This window comes from Clarias gariepinus, chromosome 16, assembly GCF_024256425.1.
Source record: "Clarias gariepinus isolate MV-2021 ecotype Netherlands chromosome 16, CGAR_prim_01v2, whole genome shotgun sequence".
NCBI lineage: Eukaryota > Metazoa > Chordata > Actinopteri > Siluriformes > Clariidae > Clarias > Clarias gariepinus.
Genome location: NC_071115.1, coordinates 13,414,164 through 13,433,456, shown reverse-complemented (window position 1 = coordinate 13,433,456; position 19,293 = coordinate 13,414,164). Strand labels below are relative to the sequence as shown.

The window sequence follows — 19,293 nt, the reverse complement described above, 5'->3', positions numbered from 1 at the left end:
TACTCACAGAGCTGCAATCTTGATAAACTTGCGCAACAGCTGCACCCTCTTAGGCAGCGACTGGCACTGCAGGATTTCAGTAGCAACCCAGTGCTGCACTTCGCTGCACCGCTGCAGTACCAGCTCGAGGTTGAGAGGGCGCCATCGAGCCTCCTCTCCATGGAACACATAACACACAAACTCCACCTGTTTAAACACAAAACCCTGGTTTGGCACATGCAGTGATTTTTTATTTATTTATATATATAGTATTAACACAGAAGGGTGAGGCAGCTGTAGAAAACTAGAAATGTGTGTATGTGAGCTTTGTCTGACCTCATGCACACAGCTGAAAAGCTCCCAGTCAAACACAACCAGCTGGTTGGCGACTTCCTCTGCACTCATGTCATGCAGTTTGCTGTCACCCGGGGACCAGTGGATCTCCTCAGGCAGGGGCATCTAATGTACACACACACACACAAACACAGACACACACTGTGAGCACTCTCCACACGTACTGTAGTGAATGAAACACGTGTTCTGGCTCTAAGCTTATCTGATTCTTGTCAACCAAGCAATAGCTCACGGTTAGATTTGTAGAATCACAGCACACCCTGTTCATATGGAAACAAAATGTATTGCGATATTGACTTGGTAAAACTGAACAGTTGAAATCTGTGAAATCTCTTTCTCTCCCATCTCCTAATAAAGAGGATGGTGTGTATACAAAAAGGAAAAAAGAAAATGAACTACCGCGTTAACACTGATGCAGTGCGGCTCAACAGTAAAAGTTAAACCGCAAAGCAAACATGGCTAACGCGAAGTCAAATACGGCAATTAGCACAGCGTCAGCTGCATAATTAATTAAAGCCTGCTGGTATTTACTCATTCGGATTTATTCTGTTTTCGCATGCAGGTGACTCAGTGCAATGTTTCTCACCAGGCTCTCGAGCTCGGAGGGTTCGCAAGCGAACAGGTGCGTGTTGACGCCCAGAGTGGTGAAGACAGCCTCGTCACTGGGACGGAACACGGCCTTCTCTGCGTAAGGAGACAGCAGCACAGATTGCGGCAGGGTGTTAAGGTTACACATGTGAACCCAACCTACACTGATAAGCACACCCAAATGTCAACACATATCGCACACAGCGCACTGCCCGCAGTGCCGCCACATTGATGTCAGCCATGTTCCTGTTTGTCACTTACAGGTCACATTCATAGGGGTTTCTTACAATCATCTGTTTACTAGTAAATTACATGTGTTTGTTTACTCTTTATGACTTTTTATTACCTGGATGTAGAAAAATAAATGACGTTTTGTTCTGCTTTTTATTATAAGCTTTTTATACTTGTTTCTTAACAATTTCTTATTCCGTAGATCCAAATGAATATGAACTTTTAAGCTGTTTTATGACACTTACCTCCAGATGAAGTGACAGCCACTAGGATAAGGTTGCCTGGTTGAGTCGGTTGTTCCTCACTGTACTGGAGCTTTTCTCGCACCAGAGCCAAAATCTCTCCGACGCGGCAGGACAGACGGCTGCGGATGGTCACGTACGAGTGGTCGGGTGTGTACACCCTACAAAAAACTAAAGAAGCAAAGAAAAGAAATGCATTTCCCACACTATTTTATTTGCATGTTTTAAGTTCTAAGTTTTCACTACTAAAAGGTAAAAAGCTCAAAAGTAACTGTTTCTTGATCAATATATTGGTTAGCTGTCTGCTTCCTGGTCTGGTCATACATCTTCACTACAAATAGGCCTCAGAGGGCCAGGGAGGTCAGCAGCTATTTCCTCTTTAGAATTGCTTATTGACTAATTGCTTAGTAAGTCTGGAAAGCACTTGGCTTGAATCACGTCTCAGATAACGTCAGACTAACTAATGAAGTTCTACAATTATTTAAAACAATAAAAGAATAGTGTAACCCCATGACCTCACTTCTCCCATTAGCAAAAAGCTGGAGTAACTGTTTTTTCAGTCATTTTGAGCCGTAAATGTCATACTGTTAATTAAACAGTCTGAACTCACTTTCGTCTGAACCGCGGAAAGCCTCACGCGGCTGCAGGCAGGCGTCGATGCGTCTGAAGTGGCGGAAGAGCGGACGCACCTGCTTCTTCCGACTCTCCTTGTCTTCCTCTGCCCTACAAACAGAGAATGAAGAGAATGTCAGTAAAACCTAATATAAAGAAATTGAACAGAATTTTATCAGTAACAGAGTCTTGCCAGGGAGCACAAAAACATCAGCATTCTGTGCACTATTTATATCAAAAGTGTAACCCGCGGCTCGTTTGCTAATTGGAAAGACATTGACACGACTGATCATCTCCTCCCTCCAGCATTCTTTGCCTATGAAGTATGACCCAATCCCATCAGTGTTGAAAAGCATCGGTTCCCCCGGGAAGCTTTATTAAATCTCTACACTCTCAGAACGCAATAAGGACACTGCACTGAGCTCAAATTTCCTTTATGCAACTATCCTCCAGGAATTAAACTACACAACACATTTAACATAACCTAGTGGTTTAGGTGTCATGTAGCCAGCTGACTCACAACTCACCACAATTAACAGCTGAACAAAAAAAAAAAAAAAAAAGAGTGTATGCATTAAGAAAAACATATCCTGATACAGTTTGGCAATAAAGGCTGATGAAAAAGTTTCTGATCAGCCTTTATTGCTAAACTGAGTAAAAGGTCATAAAAATGTAAATTTTTAATGCAAACACTAGGAAGCTTGTGCACTCAGTACAGAACCGGTTATATATGAGCCTGATATGCCGATCACCAGTCATGGCCGATCAAGCTGAAAGACTGCAAATTCTAGCCAATCAACTGGTGCATCTCTTTTATAAAAAAAATTTATAGAACTTTGGTGCTAAAGTTTTTCCATGCATTTTTTGTTAGTTCAAGTTGTTAATTAATTTTTTAAAAAGATGTGACTTATACTGTATATAACTGTGTTATACTGTTCTATAATTTCCCATTATTGAAAATCACTATGCTTAACCAAAAAAACAAACTACATCTTTTATAGTTAGCGATTTTCTTATTTTAATCAACATAACTTGGTAATATAAAATAGTTTCTTTCCCCTGGCCCAGGACCACTGCACCATGAAAACAATATTCTCGGCCTAGTACTTTGCCTAATTAAAATCCATATTTAAAATCGACATTTATTATTGCCAGTAATCTCTAAGTTTCCTGCATTAATAAACAAATACTCAAAAAAAAAACTGAAATAAACACTATAGGAGGGCTGCATTTAACAGTTTTTTTTTTTTTTAATCGGCTAATCTATCCTTTATTTTTCCTGCCAGTTGGTTTAACGATTATTTTGTCATGGTTAAGCTATCGAAAATCTTTTAATCTTTTATTTAAGCATTTTCTCATAAAAATTTATTTTACAAAAAAAAAAAAAAAAAAAAAAAAACATCGGATCCAAAAAACCCACAAAATAAATTCAATGACATTTTACTATATAAATCAAGGAATATTATCAACTGCATTCCTCTCAGAAATGCTCATGTTACGTAGTTAATTTACTTAGTTCACCATCTATCTAGGACGGAACCACCTTTATCTTTAACTATCTTGCTTCGTCTCTATGCACATAGACAAATTGGCGTTGCCAGACTGGCCGTTTTGCGCTGGAGAATCTTCTTTTAAGTTCTCTCCGAAATGTAGCTGGTAAGAGCGCAACGACTCCCAGGCACTGACATCCACCTGCACTCAGACTAAACTCACTCTAATACACACTTAGGCTGCTGCCCTGTCGATTTGAGGTCAGAGATAACCGGAGTGTTTTCTTTTGAGATGTTCATGCTGTGTGTGAGCCATTTCACTTTGACAGAGCACCATTTTATTAGGGTTACCACACTCCAGACAAATCGGGTTGAGAAGTCTCATATTCCGCCACTCGCCGACAAAAAAAGTGGATGAAAGTAAACATTGTGATGCATCAAAACCCTCTGCAGAAGTCAACGGGTTTACATAATCGACGGAATTACATCAACATGTTGCCACAGCATTTTAAACTAAAACACACTGAATCTCTTATAAGAGAAGAGTCCTTCACTGGTCATGTTTAATAATGACTCAAGATAATAATCTAAATTGCTAATCGTTTCTCTCTGTATGCTTCTCCTGATGTCTTTGGAAGATATATAACTATGGTTTTTGTCTGGTGTGTATCCATATAGACTTGACAATGGACATCTGTCCTTGTCGGAACTGGATACTGCAGTTGCCGTATCAACATTTCTTTTCTATTAATGTATTCATAATGAATAATCATAATGCATTTATTCTGCATATTATATCACACAAGGACAGACAAACCCCGAAGTTAAGCATATTTTGGATATAGTTTTAGAAATTGGATATTGGATATTTTGGAGACTTTTCACATGGTTCTAAAAACAGCTCTGCTCCCTGCACTCTTTCACACTTTTTTTCACAAAACGTGCTTTACTTTTCTCACAAAAGTAAAGCACTTTTTGTAATTTACTTTTGTGAGCTGCACAGAACCACAATGCAATAAGTTAGCACATGGGATTGACAGACCGAGCAGTACACTTAAGGTGAAAAAAGATTATTTGTTATTTATTGGTATACTTTTTAATTTATTGTGTTTTGGTTGGTGGTGCTAATTTGTTTGCATGCGTTTATCCAGACAGAAATTTCTTAAAAACTAATTGGGTTCAAGTTTGATAATGGAAAAGAAAGATGGACAGATGAAGGAATGGATAGTTGGATGGATATATAAAAGGATGGATGTCCCTAATTATAAATAAGCAATCTGCCAATAGTAAATGAATATAAAAATTTTCAATTGTTAACTCAAATAAAAAGTGAGGGGCTTTAAAGGCTTCATTAAGTGGTAAAGGGATTTAAGATCACATAAGGAACCCATCAGTAACCAGATCCAACCCCATTGCCAATTAGCATCTTCACAGAACCATGGCCGTGTGGTTTATAACAGGCTACAGTACGTCTCCTGTTAGTATTTAACAGCTTGCTACTGTATAATAATAAAACGAGCCAGACATGCGGGGGGTCACGTCAGATCTTTTTGTAATTTCCTTTCGAACCTTCTGTGGAAGTTTAAAGCTGGATTTGGGGTTTAGGCACAAAATGTGGATTTGGATTTTAATCAAAACCATGTTGTGTTGTTCCTCATTGTGGTAACGACATCCTGTACAATTGACTCTGCACAGAAAAGCTCAACAGTGAATTGACTTACGGGTTGTGAAGGATCTCAGTCCAGCGCTGAAGCTTCAGAACGTCCTCCACTAGCTCGGGGAAACGGCTGAGCTCTTGCACGGCACAAAGGTACAGGTCCTATATCAAAAGGACATAAGAGTGAGAGAGTACCCCAGGAGAGCCACCATGAGTTTTGAGGCTGTCTTTTCCTCGAGAGAAACAAAAATGATCTGTGTGTTGGTTGGAGGAAGAACTGTTTGCTGGAGGAAAGATCAACCAAAACAATTATGACCTCAGATACACGGTGCTGAGTCAGTTTTGTTGCCATGGAGACTCTGATAGACTCCTGCAAGGAATAACACTTCAATAACCCTCTGGAGTGTTTTCGTCTCGAATGTGAGAGTGGATATGGGTGTGAGTGTGTGTGATTGCTGAAATTTTTACCTTAGGAAAGCTGTTGGACCTGTCCCCCTCCTCCTGTAGCAGCTCTCTGTATGTGTCCAGGTAGCGGAAGGCCACACTCAGCACAGCCTGCTTCCTTTCTGCTCCATCCCAGGTGGGCCAGCCTTCACCCTGCTTGGGTTCAGCTCCAAATCTGAGCACAACGTCAAGGAGACATCGCAACCTGTGTGCTGTAGCTGCCGTGTGCTAAAGGACCTCTCGGATGAACAGGAATCCGAAATTCACAAAGACGCACAAACACACGTACATAAACACTGCAATCTATCTTTTATCATTTAATTGTGAGAGACTTAAAACGTATGTTTTATGAAAACTGAATTATTCTTCTTTGTAATTCAGCTGTTCCCTTTCAGGGGTCTCCACAGCAAATCATCTGCCTCCACCTAACCCTCTCCGCTGCTTCCTCTTCTCTCACCTCAACTAACTTCATGTCCTCTCTCACTGCATCCATAAATCTCCTCTTTGGTCTTCCTCTAGACCTCCTGCCTCACAGTTGCAACCTCAGCATCCTTCTACCGATATATTCACAATCTCTCCTCTGAACATGTCCAAATGACTTTATCTCCAAAACATCTAAAATGGGTTGTCCCTCTGATGAACTCATTCTTGATCCTATCTATCCTTGTCACTCCCAAAGAGAACCTCAACATCTTCATTTTTGCTACCTCCAACTCTGCCTTCTGTCTTTTCTCCACTGTCTCTAAGCCGTAGAGCATCGCTGGTCTCACCACTGTCTTGAACACCTTTCACTCTCGCTGATTCTCTTTTATCGTACGACACATCTGACTCTTTTCTTCACCCATTGCCTGTACCCGCCTCTTCCCTCCATTCCACACTCTCCGTTGCTCTAGACTGTTGACCCTAAGTACTTAAAGTCCTGCTCCCTCTTTACCTTTCCTTCCAGTAGCCTTACCTTTCCACTCTCATTCACACACATGTATTCTGTCTTGCTACAGCTAACCTTCATTCCTCTGCTTTCCAGAGCGTTCCTCCATCTCTCTAGATTTTCCTCCACTTGTTCCCTGCTCTCGCTACAAAGCACAATGGCATCTGCAAACATCATTGTCCAGGGAGACTCCTGTCTAACCTCATCTGTCATCCTGTACATCACCATAGCAAACAAGAAGGGGCTCATAGCCGATCCTTGATGCAGACCCACCTCCACCTTATACACACCTACAGCACATCTCAAAATTATTACAATAATTCTGGAACATGACTACATTTTTGTAACTTGGACTTCCATAACTATAAGTATAGACTAATGTGTTTGTTCTAACACTTTTTTTGTTTTTGTGGTCACAACTTTATTGAACATTTAGAATTTTTACGTTTTCTGTGAGGAAACATTTTTCGTTTTTGGAAGGAGTCTCCACTTTCAGTGCTTGGTAACATTCGGAGGTTAAACCTCAAATATATTTTCTGCCAGGAGATGTTACTGAACTGCATAAATCACAGCTTTTCACTTGGGTTAAACATCCTAAAAAGACATTTTCTTGCGGTATTTAAAATATTAAACTATTATTTGTATTAATGTACTAGATTACCTTTTACTGTAGCTTCTAATAAACTAAATTTTTGTCAGTAACAATGAAGGCACTTGATACCTGCTCTTCAATAATGTGACATTAGACAGTATATAATGATATCGATAACCTGTTTTATTGCCCTGCTGTAAAGCACACGGACAAGAGTGTGATTTTTTCGTATCTCATCATCTAACAGACAGACACAAGCATGGAAAAAACACAAAGAATAGCATGTGGCCATCCAGGCAGCATAATTACAACCTCAGAGAAGTGGTGAAGGCAAAGGAACACACCCATCGCGTTTACACGCGCGCACACAAAGACAAACACACACAAGTTTCTTTTCTCATCTCGAGCAGTTTGTTATTAACAGGGCTGAACAGGAAGTGCAAACTTTTATTCGCAGACAGTCAAAACAGTCAGGCATCTTAGTCATAGAGACAAAATACTGCTTAGAGGGTCAAAAAAAAAACAAGCAGTCCTGTCTGTGCAGTTGTGAGTACGATTCAAACGTAATATATTGATTAGCGGTTTGTTTTTTTTCTCTTTCAAGCTTGCATTTAGGTCAGTCTGAAGTTGTCCTGGTTATATCTGCGGCTCTGCTCTTCAGTGCTATTTAAAGTGTGACTCCCTAACACCCTGTCCACATTTAAACTACTATTTCTGTTCGAAATGGCCAAATGGCCAAGCAGGAGCGTATGCGCAAGCTGCCTTTGATGGCAGTCCAGATATAGTAACTGTATTGATGTTCACTCCTTGCCAAAGGTCCAAACATCGCTCGGAGTTCACTGGTTCACTGGTTCTTAGTGAAGCAAACAAGCTTGGCGTTACAAAGCGCTCTATGGGCTTTCATCACTCGCTCGCTCACTCAGTTTGTGTGTGTTCGCGTGCTAAGTAAAAGACAGTGGCTCTATTTTAAAATCTAATCCAATCAGGAATGGCAAGAGGGAAGAATGCCAAGGGGTTTTCCCTTTGTCTTCAGGTTGAGCAGGAAGCAGACATGTTTCTACAACAAAAGATTTGATTAGGCCTGGATTTCCAGACCTGAAGAGGGATCTCAATGAGGTGAGATAATCAGGAGAGGGAAAGAGAGATGCACAGAGACAGAGGGAAAACTGGGTGCTGACGATGGGCATTAGGAGCAGTAAGGCATGCAGGTTTTCCGGCTTTAAGCTCGGGGAGCAGACGAGTCCCAACGGTACTTTAGCTACTGTAGTTGAGAGGACAGACAGACTCTTTAAACTGGGAATCTGGGTCATACAAGGAGATTGGGGGCAATGGATGTCCTCTATTCACATGCACAAATAACCCCAGACAACAACCACAATCAGGCATGAGCGGATGTTAAGCACCGAAAGGTTTCTTTTTTCCTAGTTTAGTTATTTTTCTCTATATAAAAGCTAAGTAATTTAACTCTGTTTAAAGTCTTTCTTTTTCGATGACCAATGTTGGTACCATCAATACCAAGACAAGAGCAATTAACTCCAATGTTACTCCAATGTTACTTTCCCTCTTGTTCCATTTATCTGAGTTTTTTTTTTTTTTTTTTTGTTTACTTCAGAATAAAAACAACACAATTCTCGATGTAATCCCTGGCTACACTGAAGCACCTACCCCAGTGTTTTTCTAGTGCTTGGATACGAAAGTTTTCTCAGTACGTCGGAGCCACTGATGGCCCAAATGGCTTAAACATGGGGAAATGGCTTAGAGCAAGGTCAGGACTGTCCTGTAATGTGCAAGTGGGATGTTTAGCCTAAATGAATAAGTTCAAGAGTTTAAATCGAAATCGCGATGTGTCAAAACAACGTGCTCCTTTATGATCGAACACGCTTTATTTACACTAATGCAGTCGCTGCTCGTGACGATTTATGTTTGTTTCTTGTGGGTGTGTAGTAGCGGTTACTGTTATCACTTGTAGGTGTGTACTGTCCACACACACTTTTATTTAGTTACAATGAGAAATGGCAGCCTACTATGCGATTTATACATACCACTTTTTCTTCTGAAATGTCTTTAACTTTGATTTACATACTAACTTTAAACAATGTAGTCTAAAACAAATATTTTGGATGTCAAAACCTTAGTAACTAGCGTGCAACCTACTAGACCTTTTTTTTGCTTTATTGGGCTCCTACAGACAACTTCTCCCTGATAATATAAATAAACAAAACGTGTTGCTACAGGTGTAAAACAAAAATACCCGAGATTGTACATAGTGTGCTTTTGCCATTAAAAAAAAAGGGGTAAAAAAAGCATGGGTGTGGAGGGGTTGATATAAAGATTTTCGAAGAGATTTTCCATTTTCTTTACTTCCATGGTTTGAAAGACATGCTCCTTGAATGCGCGTGAATGATGCGATATTGTGCGAAGGATACTGCTGAAGCAGGACCTGTTGAAACTTGTCGGATGCCAGGAAGATTGGGTGTGTCAACATGAAGTCGTCCAGGAGTATTTCTGCGGAACGAGAGAGGGGGAGAATTAGTACATTCAGAACATACTTTACAAAAGCCGTTAGCCGTGGAAACGGGAGGCTACCACTAAGAGCGTTTCAGTCAAAAAATAACATCAATCATGCGCCATGTACACAGCTCCACACAGTGCCAGACTTGCTTGACCGGTCATGAAACCCAAACATGTCTGTGTGAAATGAAGTTTTTTTTGTTTGTTTGTTTTTTTACCTTCTCAACCGTCACTACATTTTTTTTTTCTTTTTTTTTTTATATTACAGACAAAGGACGGTCGAGTAAACACGTTCATGTTCCTTTAAACGTCGCCATCATGTAGTCTCTGATATGTACAGGATAACTTAAGCGGCTCAGACGTCTTATAACTCACACTAGTTCTCAGGATCCCGATTTAAAATTCATTGATAAAAAAACAAAAAAAGGGAAACTCTAACATTCTTGATTGTAACTGGGCAGAATGATTAAAAATTGGATTTAAATTTATTTTATTGTAAATGTAAACTGGTTCAAAAGTCGTGAACAACAATCGTGTCATTATCGATTTTTGGAAGGACTCTCCAGCGTTTGTTCTAGCTTCTTAACCTTAAGTTTTCAGACACATAAAAGAGAATGGAGGGCTTCACTTTTGATATGTAACAAAATAAGCTTATTTTTGTCTTAAAGAGAGAGGGGTATAAAAAAAAACGGCGAGGGATGACAACTGCTTTCGAGTACATTCCTCTATTTAAGCGTGCGTGTCATTCTTTAACCCAGAACACTGACGCCTCATTCCACCGGCAGGATGCAAATCGGCTTATCGGACATCTTCAATCAGTATAACTGAATCGATTTTATTGCTGTGAGTCTGTTATAAGATTAGCCAACACACTGTTGGGTTCCTGTGTGTAGAGGTAGCCCCGTTCACACAGCTTGTTCAAGTCGCACTCCTATTAAACCAAAAAGGCATTGAGATAGAACGGAGGGTTGTTGATGTTGCGCCTTTATGCCACAGAAGAAAGGAGAACTGTGTAAAAGTGAGAACAGTTCTGTGATGAGCTGAGTGATATATATATATATATATATATATATATATATATATATATACACACATGTACAAAAGTCCTAGGCACCATATTATATGCTGTACCAATTTTGTTATGTACGTTTATCATGTCTGCATAATTATGTACAAAATTCAGTATTTCCATGTATAAATAAATAACATTACAGGAGAATATATCCATGGCTGTAAAGAAAAAATATATAGTACGAGACAGACCAGTTTTGAGATGGAAACAAAAAACCTAATGTACGCTCCTGGGACTTACATAAAAATAGAAAGGAGCGAGTGTGACAAAGTTACCAGAAGAACTTATATTCTCCAGCAAGCTCAGTAAAACCTAACTAAAGGTTTTTTGTTTCCATCCGAAAACTGGTCTGTCTTGTACTATATAGTAGCTCTATATATATATATAGCTAGCAAAAGTATCTCAGCACCCATTTGTAACATGTGGTTAATGCTTTGAAAGCGTTATTTATTTAGCATCGCTTTTAAAACAGAATAAAACTGAATTTTATTTAAGTAATAAAACTAATGTACGCAATAACATTAGTACAGAGATAACACTGGACAGCACAACTAAAGTGTTTTATAGTAAAACACCTTATACAACTACAATACCGTGATAAGATTTAGTAGCAGGCTACATAAAAAAAAATAATACTTAAGGTAAAACTGTAAATTGTTAAAGCCCTGAGAGTCTACTTTAATATGAGCACCACTTCTGCAGTCACGGCACAAATTAAACGATGAACACAAGCACACCTAAAAAAGGCTGAAATTTCTTTTATAAGAAAACTTAATAAAAAAAAAAAAACGCGGTACACACTAACAGACTTACACAAGCAGTAAAACACTGGAGAATGGATGTAATGTTATAAAAAAAAATTAGCTTCAGGGTGATAATGATGCTGATTATTTTCCAACAGCAGCACACCCCTATCCTAATTTAATCCTTGCATGACCTGGGGTAACCTTCTATCAGGTTCGGCACGTATCCTGTTCCCTGCCTGTACTGCTTGTTATACTTATGTGTTATTGTTCGCCATGAGCTGATCACGGTGGCTTTTTAAATGCATCTCACAAGACACAATTAAAAATCATATACGCTCAATTAGCTATTTTTTTTTTTTTCACTTCTCAAAATAAGCCATCTGTATCTAGGTTACGTCAGTCTGTATCTGCATATTAATCATTGATTAAAACAGCATGTGCTGCCACTTTAAAAATGATCCAAAAGTCTAACCTCGAAATGAACACAGCCCTAAAATAAAAAAGTAGGCCACATCCTTCACATAGTATGCAAAAAGCTCATGCAAACAACTACGAGACAAACCCCAGGCTATTACCCAAAGAGGAAAGCACAATGAAGTCGCAGAAAGACAAAACACCCGAACCCGCTGACGTCAAATAGGATAAACTACACCGGGCATTTTAGCTGATAACCTGATATCACAGCTTTCTGTTATCTGACTCGGCTGCTTCTTTTTCGTCCTTTATGGGTGCTGCTCATGTCTGTTTTACTCTGAGAGCGACTTATAACAGCCAGATCAAATCAGTGTTTACTGTCTGTGGTCAGAATAACAAGGTTGCGACCGGCTCAGGAGCGGATCTTGTAGTAGCTGCGCTAAAGGACGGGACAGATGTGTGGGAGATGTTCCTGATGGGTTGAGGCTTGTCCTGTCTCCTGTCTGGGTTGACTGGAAGTTTCTCTTATGTGACGTCAACAGACTTCAGCAGTCGTAGATGAAGGAGAAAAAATTGAGCGGTGTCAAGGAACAGGTGGCTTAAATAGACACAAAGGGTTAAAGTGTTACTGAAGAGCTGGGGACGGAGGGAAGTGGAGTGCAAGTGTGAAGCTGAAAAAGTCACCTGACTATATGTGTGTGTGTGTGTGTGTGTGTATGTGTGTGCGCGCGTGTGAAAGAGAAAGAGGGAGACAGTGGGTGATAGTAGGTATGTCAGTTGGAGCCCCGTCCACATTTTCAAAGCTGCAAATTTCCCAGAGTTGCTACGGAAACAACGCTTGAAGTGGTTGTGTGTTTATTGGGAGGGTGAGAATGAGAACGAGAAGGAAAGAAAGAAAGAACGAAAGAAAGAAAGAAAGAAAGAAAGAAAGAAAGAAAGAAAAGCAGTGAATCAAAGTGCTGTACACCACATTAAAGCAAATGTGATGCAAAGTTGCGAGGACTCACTCCAGCTCTTTAAAAACAGACTGGATGAGTGACAGGAACAGAGAAAAGACAATGCTTTACTCCGTATTGCCTTAAGTTCGCCTTGTGTGCGAGAGTGGCTTAATCTTCATCTAGCAAATAAATGCAAATAAATGCTCTAACATCATCGCTTTTGGCCTTCACAGCTAGATTGCACAGCCTCCTGTAGGCGTGCTGATAAACAGTGTCCTTGCCTTAAAAAAAAAAACACTTCCAGTCGAGCCTAGGTTTTCCTGAACCTAAGTTTGCCCACCAGTCAGACAGATCAGAAAGTGGTCCGTCTGTGTAACCATAGCAACCCTCGCAAGACACATTATTGTTTCTCCTTAGACTTATTCTGACAAATCTCTTTGGCGAAAAAAAAGAAAAAAAAAAAGGCTTTACTGTCACATATCCGAGTGCGGTACAGAGATTTATTTTTTCCGGTTATTCAAGCTCACTAGCTAAAACTTGTGAAGGTCGGGTTACGTGAAATTTCTTGCTAACAAAAGGCCTGGATAAGCATCTAATACAGCTGTATTGTGACAACAGTTACAGCACTGTGCAAAAGTCTTGATATTAGTTGAGGTACCCATGCCACGAATGCTGTGCTATTACTTTCCTATCGAATCCAACCTATGATTTTCCCAAAATTCCCATTTTTTTTCAATTCGTGACTACGTGCCCCTGTTGCTCTGAATTTTGCCCACAATCAGACAAAACATATATAGTAAATACGTTAAGACGGGTCTCCCAAACACAATGGAATGAAAATACCCAGAAAATGCCCTGTGTTTGAGTCATGAGAAGTTGAACCGAACCACTTTGAACCATCTCGCTCACTTTGGTCTGATTATAAAAAAACGAGACGCGGCACATCGTAGGGCTCAGTAAACTCCAAAATACTTCAAAAATTTAATCACTTAAATCCGTAGACTTTAATGGGGTTTGTAGAGTGGACACACACTGAAGAATACACACAGTTTTAAAAGTTGAGAAACAATCTAAGAGACAAAATTTGAGAAATTTCCTCTGATATAAGTGAGAGTAGCAGAGAAGCGCTGTTGGCTTTGAAACCTTCTCCGTGCATGTGATACAGAGATAGATTAGCTGATTTACCTGAAGGGGGGAAGGGGCGGCTGCAGCAAGTGGTTCAAGCCACATCCCCTCAACTCACACACACACACACCCTGAGCTCACTTGCAGTATATAAACTCATGTTTGTAACCCTATGAACTAAAAATGCCATTTTCAACAGGAAAAGTGGAAATAGAGTTTCTGTGAGTGTAAATTGGGGGGTCTGTCCAACTCAACCACACACACACACACACACACACACACACACACACAAAAAAATAATAATAATAATAATTATACAAGAACAATAAAAAGAATAATGAATTAGATACATTTAGTTCATTTCTCCTCATTATCCGTAACAGAAATGTTACCCTGATGATATGAATACAGCCCAGCGATATCTAAAATACAAAAATGAAACCCTTTTATGCCTCCATGTGAAAATCCTTTTCTCTGCCCCCGCACTCTTCATCTCTCTCTTTCATCCATCTCTCTCCCTCTCTCTCTCCCTCTCTCTCTCGCTTTCTGCCCACCAGTGCACATTAAAGTGCAGTTTTAAGTGTAGCAAATCTATTGCCCAGTTTGGAACAAAGCACATCTAGAACACCCACTCCTCACGACACACACACACACACACACACACACACAGGAAAACAAGAGCATACATCCATACAACTTGGGACATATAAAATGCGCATTATCAAGGCGCTTATTTGTTCGCCAGGAATTTTAATCCAAACCGTCTTACATCGAGAGCACCACTCGACCAAAAACACACATTTCATTTCTGATCACAGAAAAAAGCATCGGTTTTCATGACCAAAATATATGTTTATGAAGTTATAGATGAGAACCAGAACACCTTAGATACTTTGATTCACCTCCAACCATAATCACTAGAGCTGTCAGAGATCATACTATTTAAATATTTTAAATGTTGTTGTTAGCCTTTCAGTGGATCCTGTTGAGGATCTCTGATTTCCCCCCCCCCAAATTACAGTAGTTGTATCCAATTCCTCCCCGTCACTAGGGGGCTCCCAAATTTAGACTACAGTCAGTCAGGGAGGGCTTATTGATGTTTGCATGTTTCCTCAGAACCAGGTGACGCCAGCTGACTGTAAGTTTTTTCGAACTGCTTGCTCAGGCACCGTTGGAGGTGGAGTAACACACTCTGAGACAACGCTATCCGCCCCTTCCGCTTGTGTGAGCTCACAGACGCCCCTAATTGGCTGTAGATTGGATGTGACCAGCGATGAGAGAGCTTGGCAGTTAGCACTCTCGAGGCCCTTAGCTACAAGAGGCTACAGCATCACCAGGAATCGAACCAGCAATCTCCAGATGACATGGCCAAAACGAGGGCCCTCCTTTCTTTCATTTCTGTAATAATTTTAGCATATTATTTATTGATCAGTTGTATAGTCTTTCCAGCTTAGTTCCATAAACACAGTACAGTGAAGAGAAGGTATGAGAATGAAAAGAGAGAGAGAGAGAGAGAGAGAGAGAGAGAGCAGTGAAAAAGAGACAGAGAAAGAGAGAGAGAGAGAGAGAAGTGAAAAAGAGACAGAGAAAGAGAGAGAGAGAGAGAGAGAGAGAGAGAGAGCAGTGAAAAAGAGACAGAGAAAGAGAGAGAGAGAGAGAGAGAGAGAGAGCAGTGAAAAAGAGACAGAGAAAGAGAGAGAGAGCAGTGAAAAAGAGACAGAGAAAGAGAGAGAGAGAGAGAAGTGAAAAAGAGACAGAGAAAGAGAGAGAGAGAGAGAGAGAGAGAGAGAGAGAGAGCAGTCAGAGCAGATGCAACTAACTAGCTGAAAGAAGAAGAATGAGTTCCCTGTTACTGCTTGGATGGTAATTAATGAATTACATTTCATTATGCTTGAGTGATTAGTGAGAAGAGGCTCAGGAGCACAGTTCACACTCCTCCTTATCGGGAGCTGAAAACATCAACGTGGATCAATTTCTAATGTCTGCATTGGTGTTTCTACAAGTGCTTTTTGATTCTGCAACACACCACAGAATGTAAATATAGATTTTTTTTCGTATCATGGTTTGGAGTGTTTTTTCACTTGCAGCTCCACCCCAGTCGGTGTGCTAGATACAGTATGTACACCTTAGCAAATAAAAGCAAAGGACTGTGTATAGAAATAATGTATTTTTCTAAGCTGGCACATATCAGATTATCAAAGAAATGCATAATCAAAACCTATTTAAAAAAAAAAAAAAGCAGAGAAAGAAATAACTCATTACAAAAAATATATATACATGTATATGTAATGCAAATTGCAGAGGAAGATTGTATACAGTATAAACATTAAGTGGTGTTGTCAGTTCCAGGAGTCCGATTAAGAGGTGAGAGCTGAGTGTGGAGGTGTGAAAAAGACTGAGTGCGAGTGAGAAAGAGAGAGAGAGCGCGCGAAACAGAGAGAGAGAGAGAGAGAGAGAGAGAGAGAGAGAGAGAAAGAGAGAGAGAGAGAGAGAGAGAGAGAGCGGTGGGATGGATAGCCGCCTCCATTACAGTTAAAATGATGCAGATGATAAGTAAACATGCTGTAAATAAATAAATAAAGCCTCCATCTATCTAGGAACCTCTGTAAGACTGTAGAGCCCAATGGTGGTTAACATTGTATTTATTCCCTTTTTACGACTGCGGTAGGACCTCCGGTCAACATTCACACATTACAGGCCATTTGTGAACGCTATTCAGCCTAATCTGCATGTTTTTGGACTGTGGAAGGAAACTGGAGAACCCGGAGGAAACCCACCAGGCACGAGGAGAACATGCAATCTCCTAATTTAAGCAGAAGAAATTCTTTCATTTTCCCAGCTTTGTCAGTGGTTTCAGCTGTAAAAGATATGATAGGCTTATATTAATGCACATATTCTGAGAGATTATCTTTCATGCACTAATAACTTGGTTACAGGAGCGTGCATGATAGACAAGTCACATAACAAAGGAAAAAGAAAAAAAAAAATATCAAAAAATTCAACTAAAAGAAAAAAAAATACTCTCATTCTGATAATGGCCAAAAATTTGTGAAGACCTGACCAACCCTGTGAACACACCATGCCTTCCTCTTGCTTTTCTATTAGCCTCCATTCTTCCGGGGAGACTTCCCAGTAGATTTTAAAGTGTGGCTGTGGGGATTTATGCTCATTCAGCTAAGCTACAAGAACATTAGTGATGTCATTCACTGATGTCGGGGGAGAAACCTGGGATTCTGTCAGCATTCCAATTCATTCTAATACTGCAGAATATTTCAAGTTCTTTAACTCTAACGAAATTCAAATTCTTTCATACACTGTCATACACAGTGCGATATGCAGTGAAATGCTTGAACGTCCGTCCGTGACCTTAAAATAAAAAGGTTACAATAAAAAATACTGAATACAGCATACCGAAATGCTGAGTGGTTTTTTCTTATATAATTTCGTCACATTTATCAGTTATATCCCTAAACCAAGCCTAAAGCTGTCAATTCTTATGGTCCTCTAACTACCACTGAGAAATTCAATATTAGAAATAAAATATTCACATTCTAACTGAGTCATATACTGAGCATTGCTATTTAAAAGATCCTACATTTAAATAATTTCAATATGCACTAAGTGGAGTCATTGTTTTTCGGTGTGGCTGAATCTCGAATGTCATTCTGCTAGACATACAGTATATACGTAGGTTGAACTACGTAGGTTGAACAGTTATGTCATTCTCCACATACACTGAGCATATCTGAAGTGAATACTGAGCCATTGGGGAGCCATGTGTAGGTAGATTTAAATGAGAAAAAAAAATATGCAAGAAAAGTTATTAAAGATTTTTAAACTGCTATATTTTTCTGCAGTATAATAAAAGTATGTTTTCTGTTTGTAGATTTTAAATAAACTGGGTTTAGTCAAAATTCAATAAATTCAGGTAACTCAACCTTGAGAGATAGACTACATATCAGCAAGCGTGTTTTCTAACCGGCAGGAGTGTTTGTAGATGTGTGTGTGTGTGGGTGGTAGAGGTGGGAGAAAGGAAGGGGGATGCATTTTGAATATGCTCCAGCCGTTCTGACCCCTTCCTCAGCCTGCGGTTCAGAGGCTTCGCTGGTTTAAAATGGGATATCTCAGCACCAAGACTGAAATCCTGGCCAGCTGAAAAAGAAATTTCATAGCAACGTTTCGAGCGAACTGAATAGCGGAGGGCGAGATTATATAAATTGTGATAGACAACCGGTTACCATGGAGGCCGTATCACATCTGAACCCCCGCTGCCCACGCGCGCTCCTTTCCTTCTCGGTTCCTCACCGACGGAGCTGAAGCAGTTGGCAGTAGGCAGAAAGATGCAGAGACGGTGTGGGAGTGTGTGGTTGTGTGTGTGTGAAAATGAGAGGAAGAAAGGATAGCGAAAAAAAATTGTGAGAATGTGTTTGCCAGGTCTCTGTGCCTTCTCGAGAGCTGCCTGTTCTTGTTTTTATCGTATCTGCCTCATCTCCAGCCCTTCGGTTTGTTTACCGGGGAGGGTATTACGATCCGCCGGCAGCACACTACCTTACTTTAACAGAGCTAATGTGCAGAATCGAAGCAGACTTTTATGAACCAGGATAGAACTGAGGACTTATCAAGACAAGTTACAATGTAAAGATATTATGCTTTAAAATTTCGAGTTCATGGGACACAAACAAGTCTGATCCACGTAGGTCCCACCACGTAACACACATCACCCAAAAGATCATCACAGCAAAACAGGAGGCCCTGCAGAGCCACGCCCCATGGGGCCAGAACCACCCCGGTGGCACAATGGGAGCCCAACCCTGAGCTGATTTTAATATTATGGTTGATTATTGTATACATTTTGTACAGGTATATAATCATCGACCTTTATACTACTGTTTTGACGGAGGTTCAGTTTAGTTTTTTTTTTTTTTAATTAACTAAAGATTGTGGTGAGTATTGTATATTGTAGAAACCTCAAGTATCATGATTTGATCTTTTAAAAAATATTAGGGATTTAACCAAATTTAAACACGTTGTTGGAATTAAACAGCAAGTGCATGCAGATGTGAATAGTAGAAGAACTCAGGGTTGTTTATATTTTAGAAAACCTTTCAAAAAGGTCAACAGGGTTAGTTCGTTAGTTGAGGAGTTGGTTCAGAAGATAATTAGGCTTATGTTTTCCGCAAATTGCGACTTTGTTATCCGTGTTCGCCGGGTGTCTAAAAATAGCCTCTATTTTTTCAGCAGCTCTGTTTTTGCAGTCTTTCCATGGCATTACTACAACAACAACAACAACAACAATTACAGTACACACATTTGCGTTCAAATCTGAATATGAAAACACATGAAGACTTTGAGCAAAGCGAAGCAATACGG

At 40.0% G+C, this 19,293-nt stretch overlaps 1 protein-coding gene across 1 annotated transcript in view; it reads right to left on the bottom strand.

Moving 5' to 3' along the window:
• Window positions 1-19,293, bottom strand: part of rapgefl1 (Rap guanine nucleotide exchange factor (GEF)-like 1) — a 48,266-nt gene that overhangs the window by 13,967 nt on the left and 15,006 nt on the right. Inside the window, exons 2-9 of the mRNA XM_053515386.1 lie at window positions 9,544-9,622; window positions 5,622-5,772; window positions 5,218-5,315; window positions 2,005-2,117; window positions 1,398-1,565; window positions 920-1,017; window positions 316-438; window positions 8-186 (exon numbers count right to left, since the gene is read on the bottom strand). Coding sequence (XP_053371361.1) covers window positions 8-186; window positions 316-438; window positions 920-1,017; window positions 1,398-1,565; window positions 2,005-2,117; window positions 5,218-5,315; window positions 5,622-5,772; window positions 9,544-9,622 — 1,009 coding nt within the window. The remainder of the gene's footprint in view (window positions 1-7; window positions 187-315; window positions 439-919; window positions 1,018-1,397; window positions 1,566-2,004; window positions 2,118-5,217; window positions 5,316-5,621; window positions 5,773-9,543; window positions 9,623-19,293) is intronic.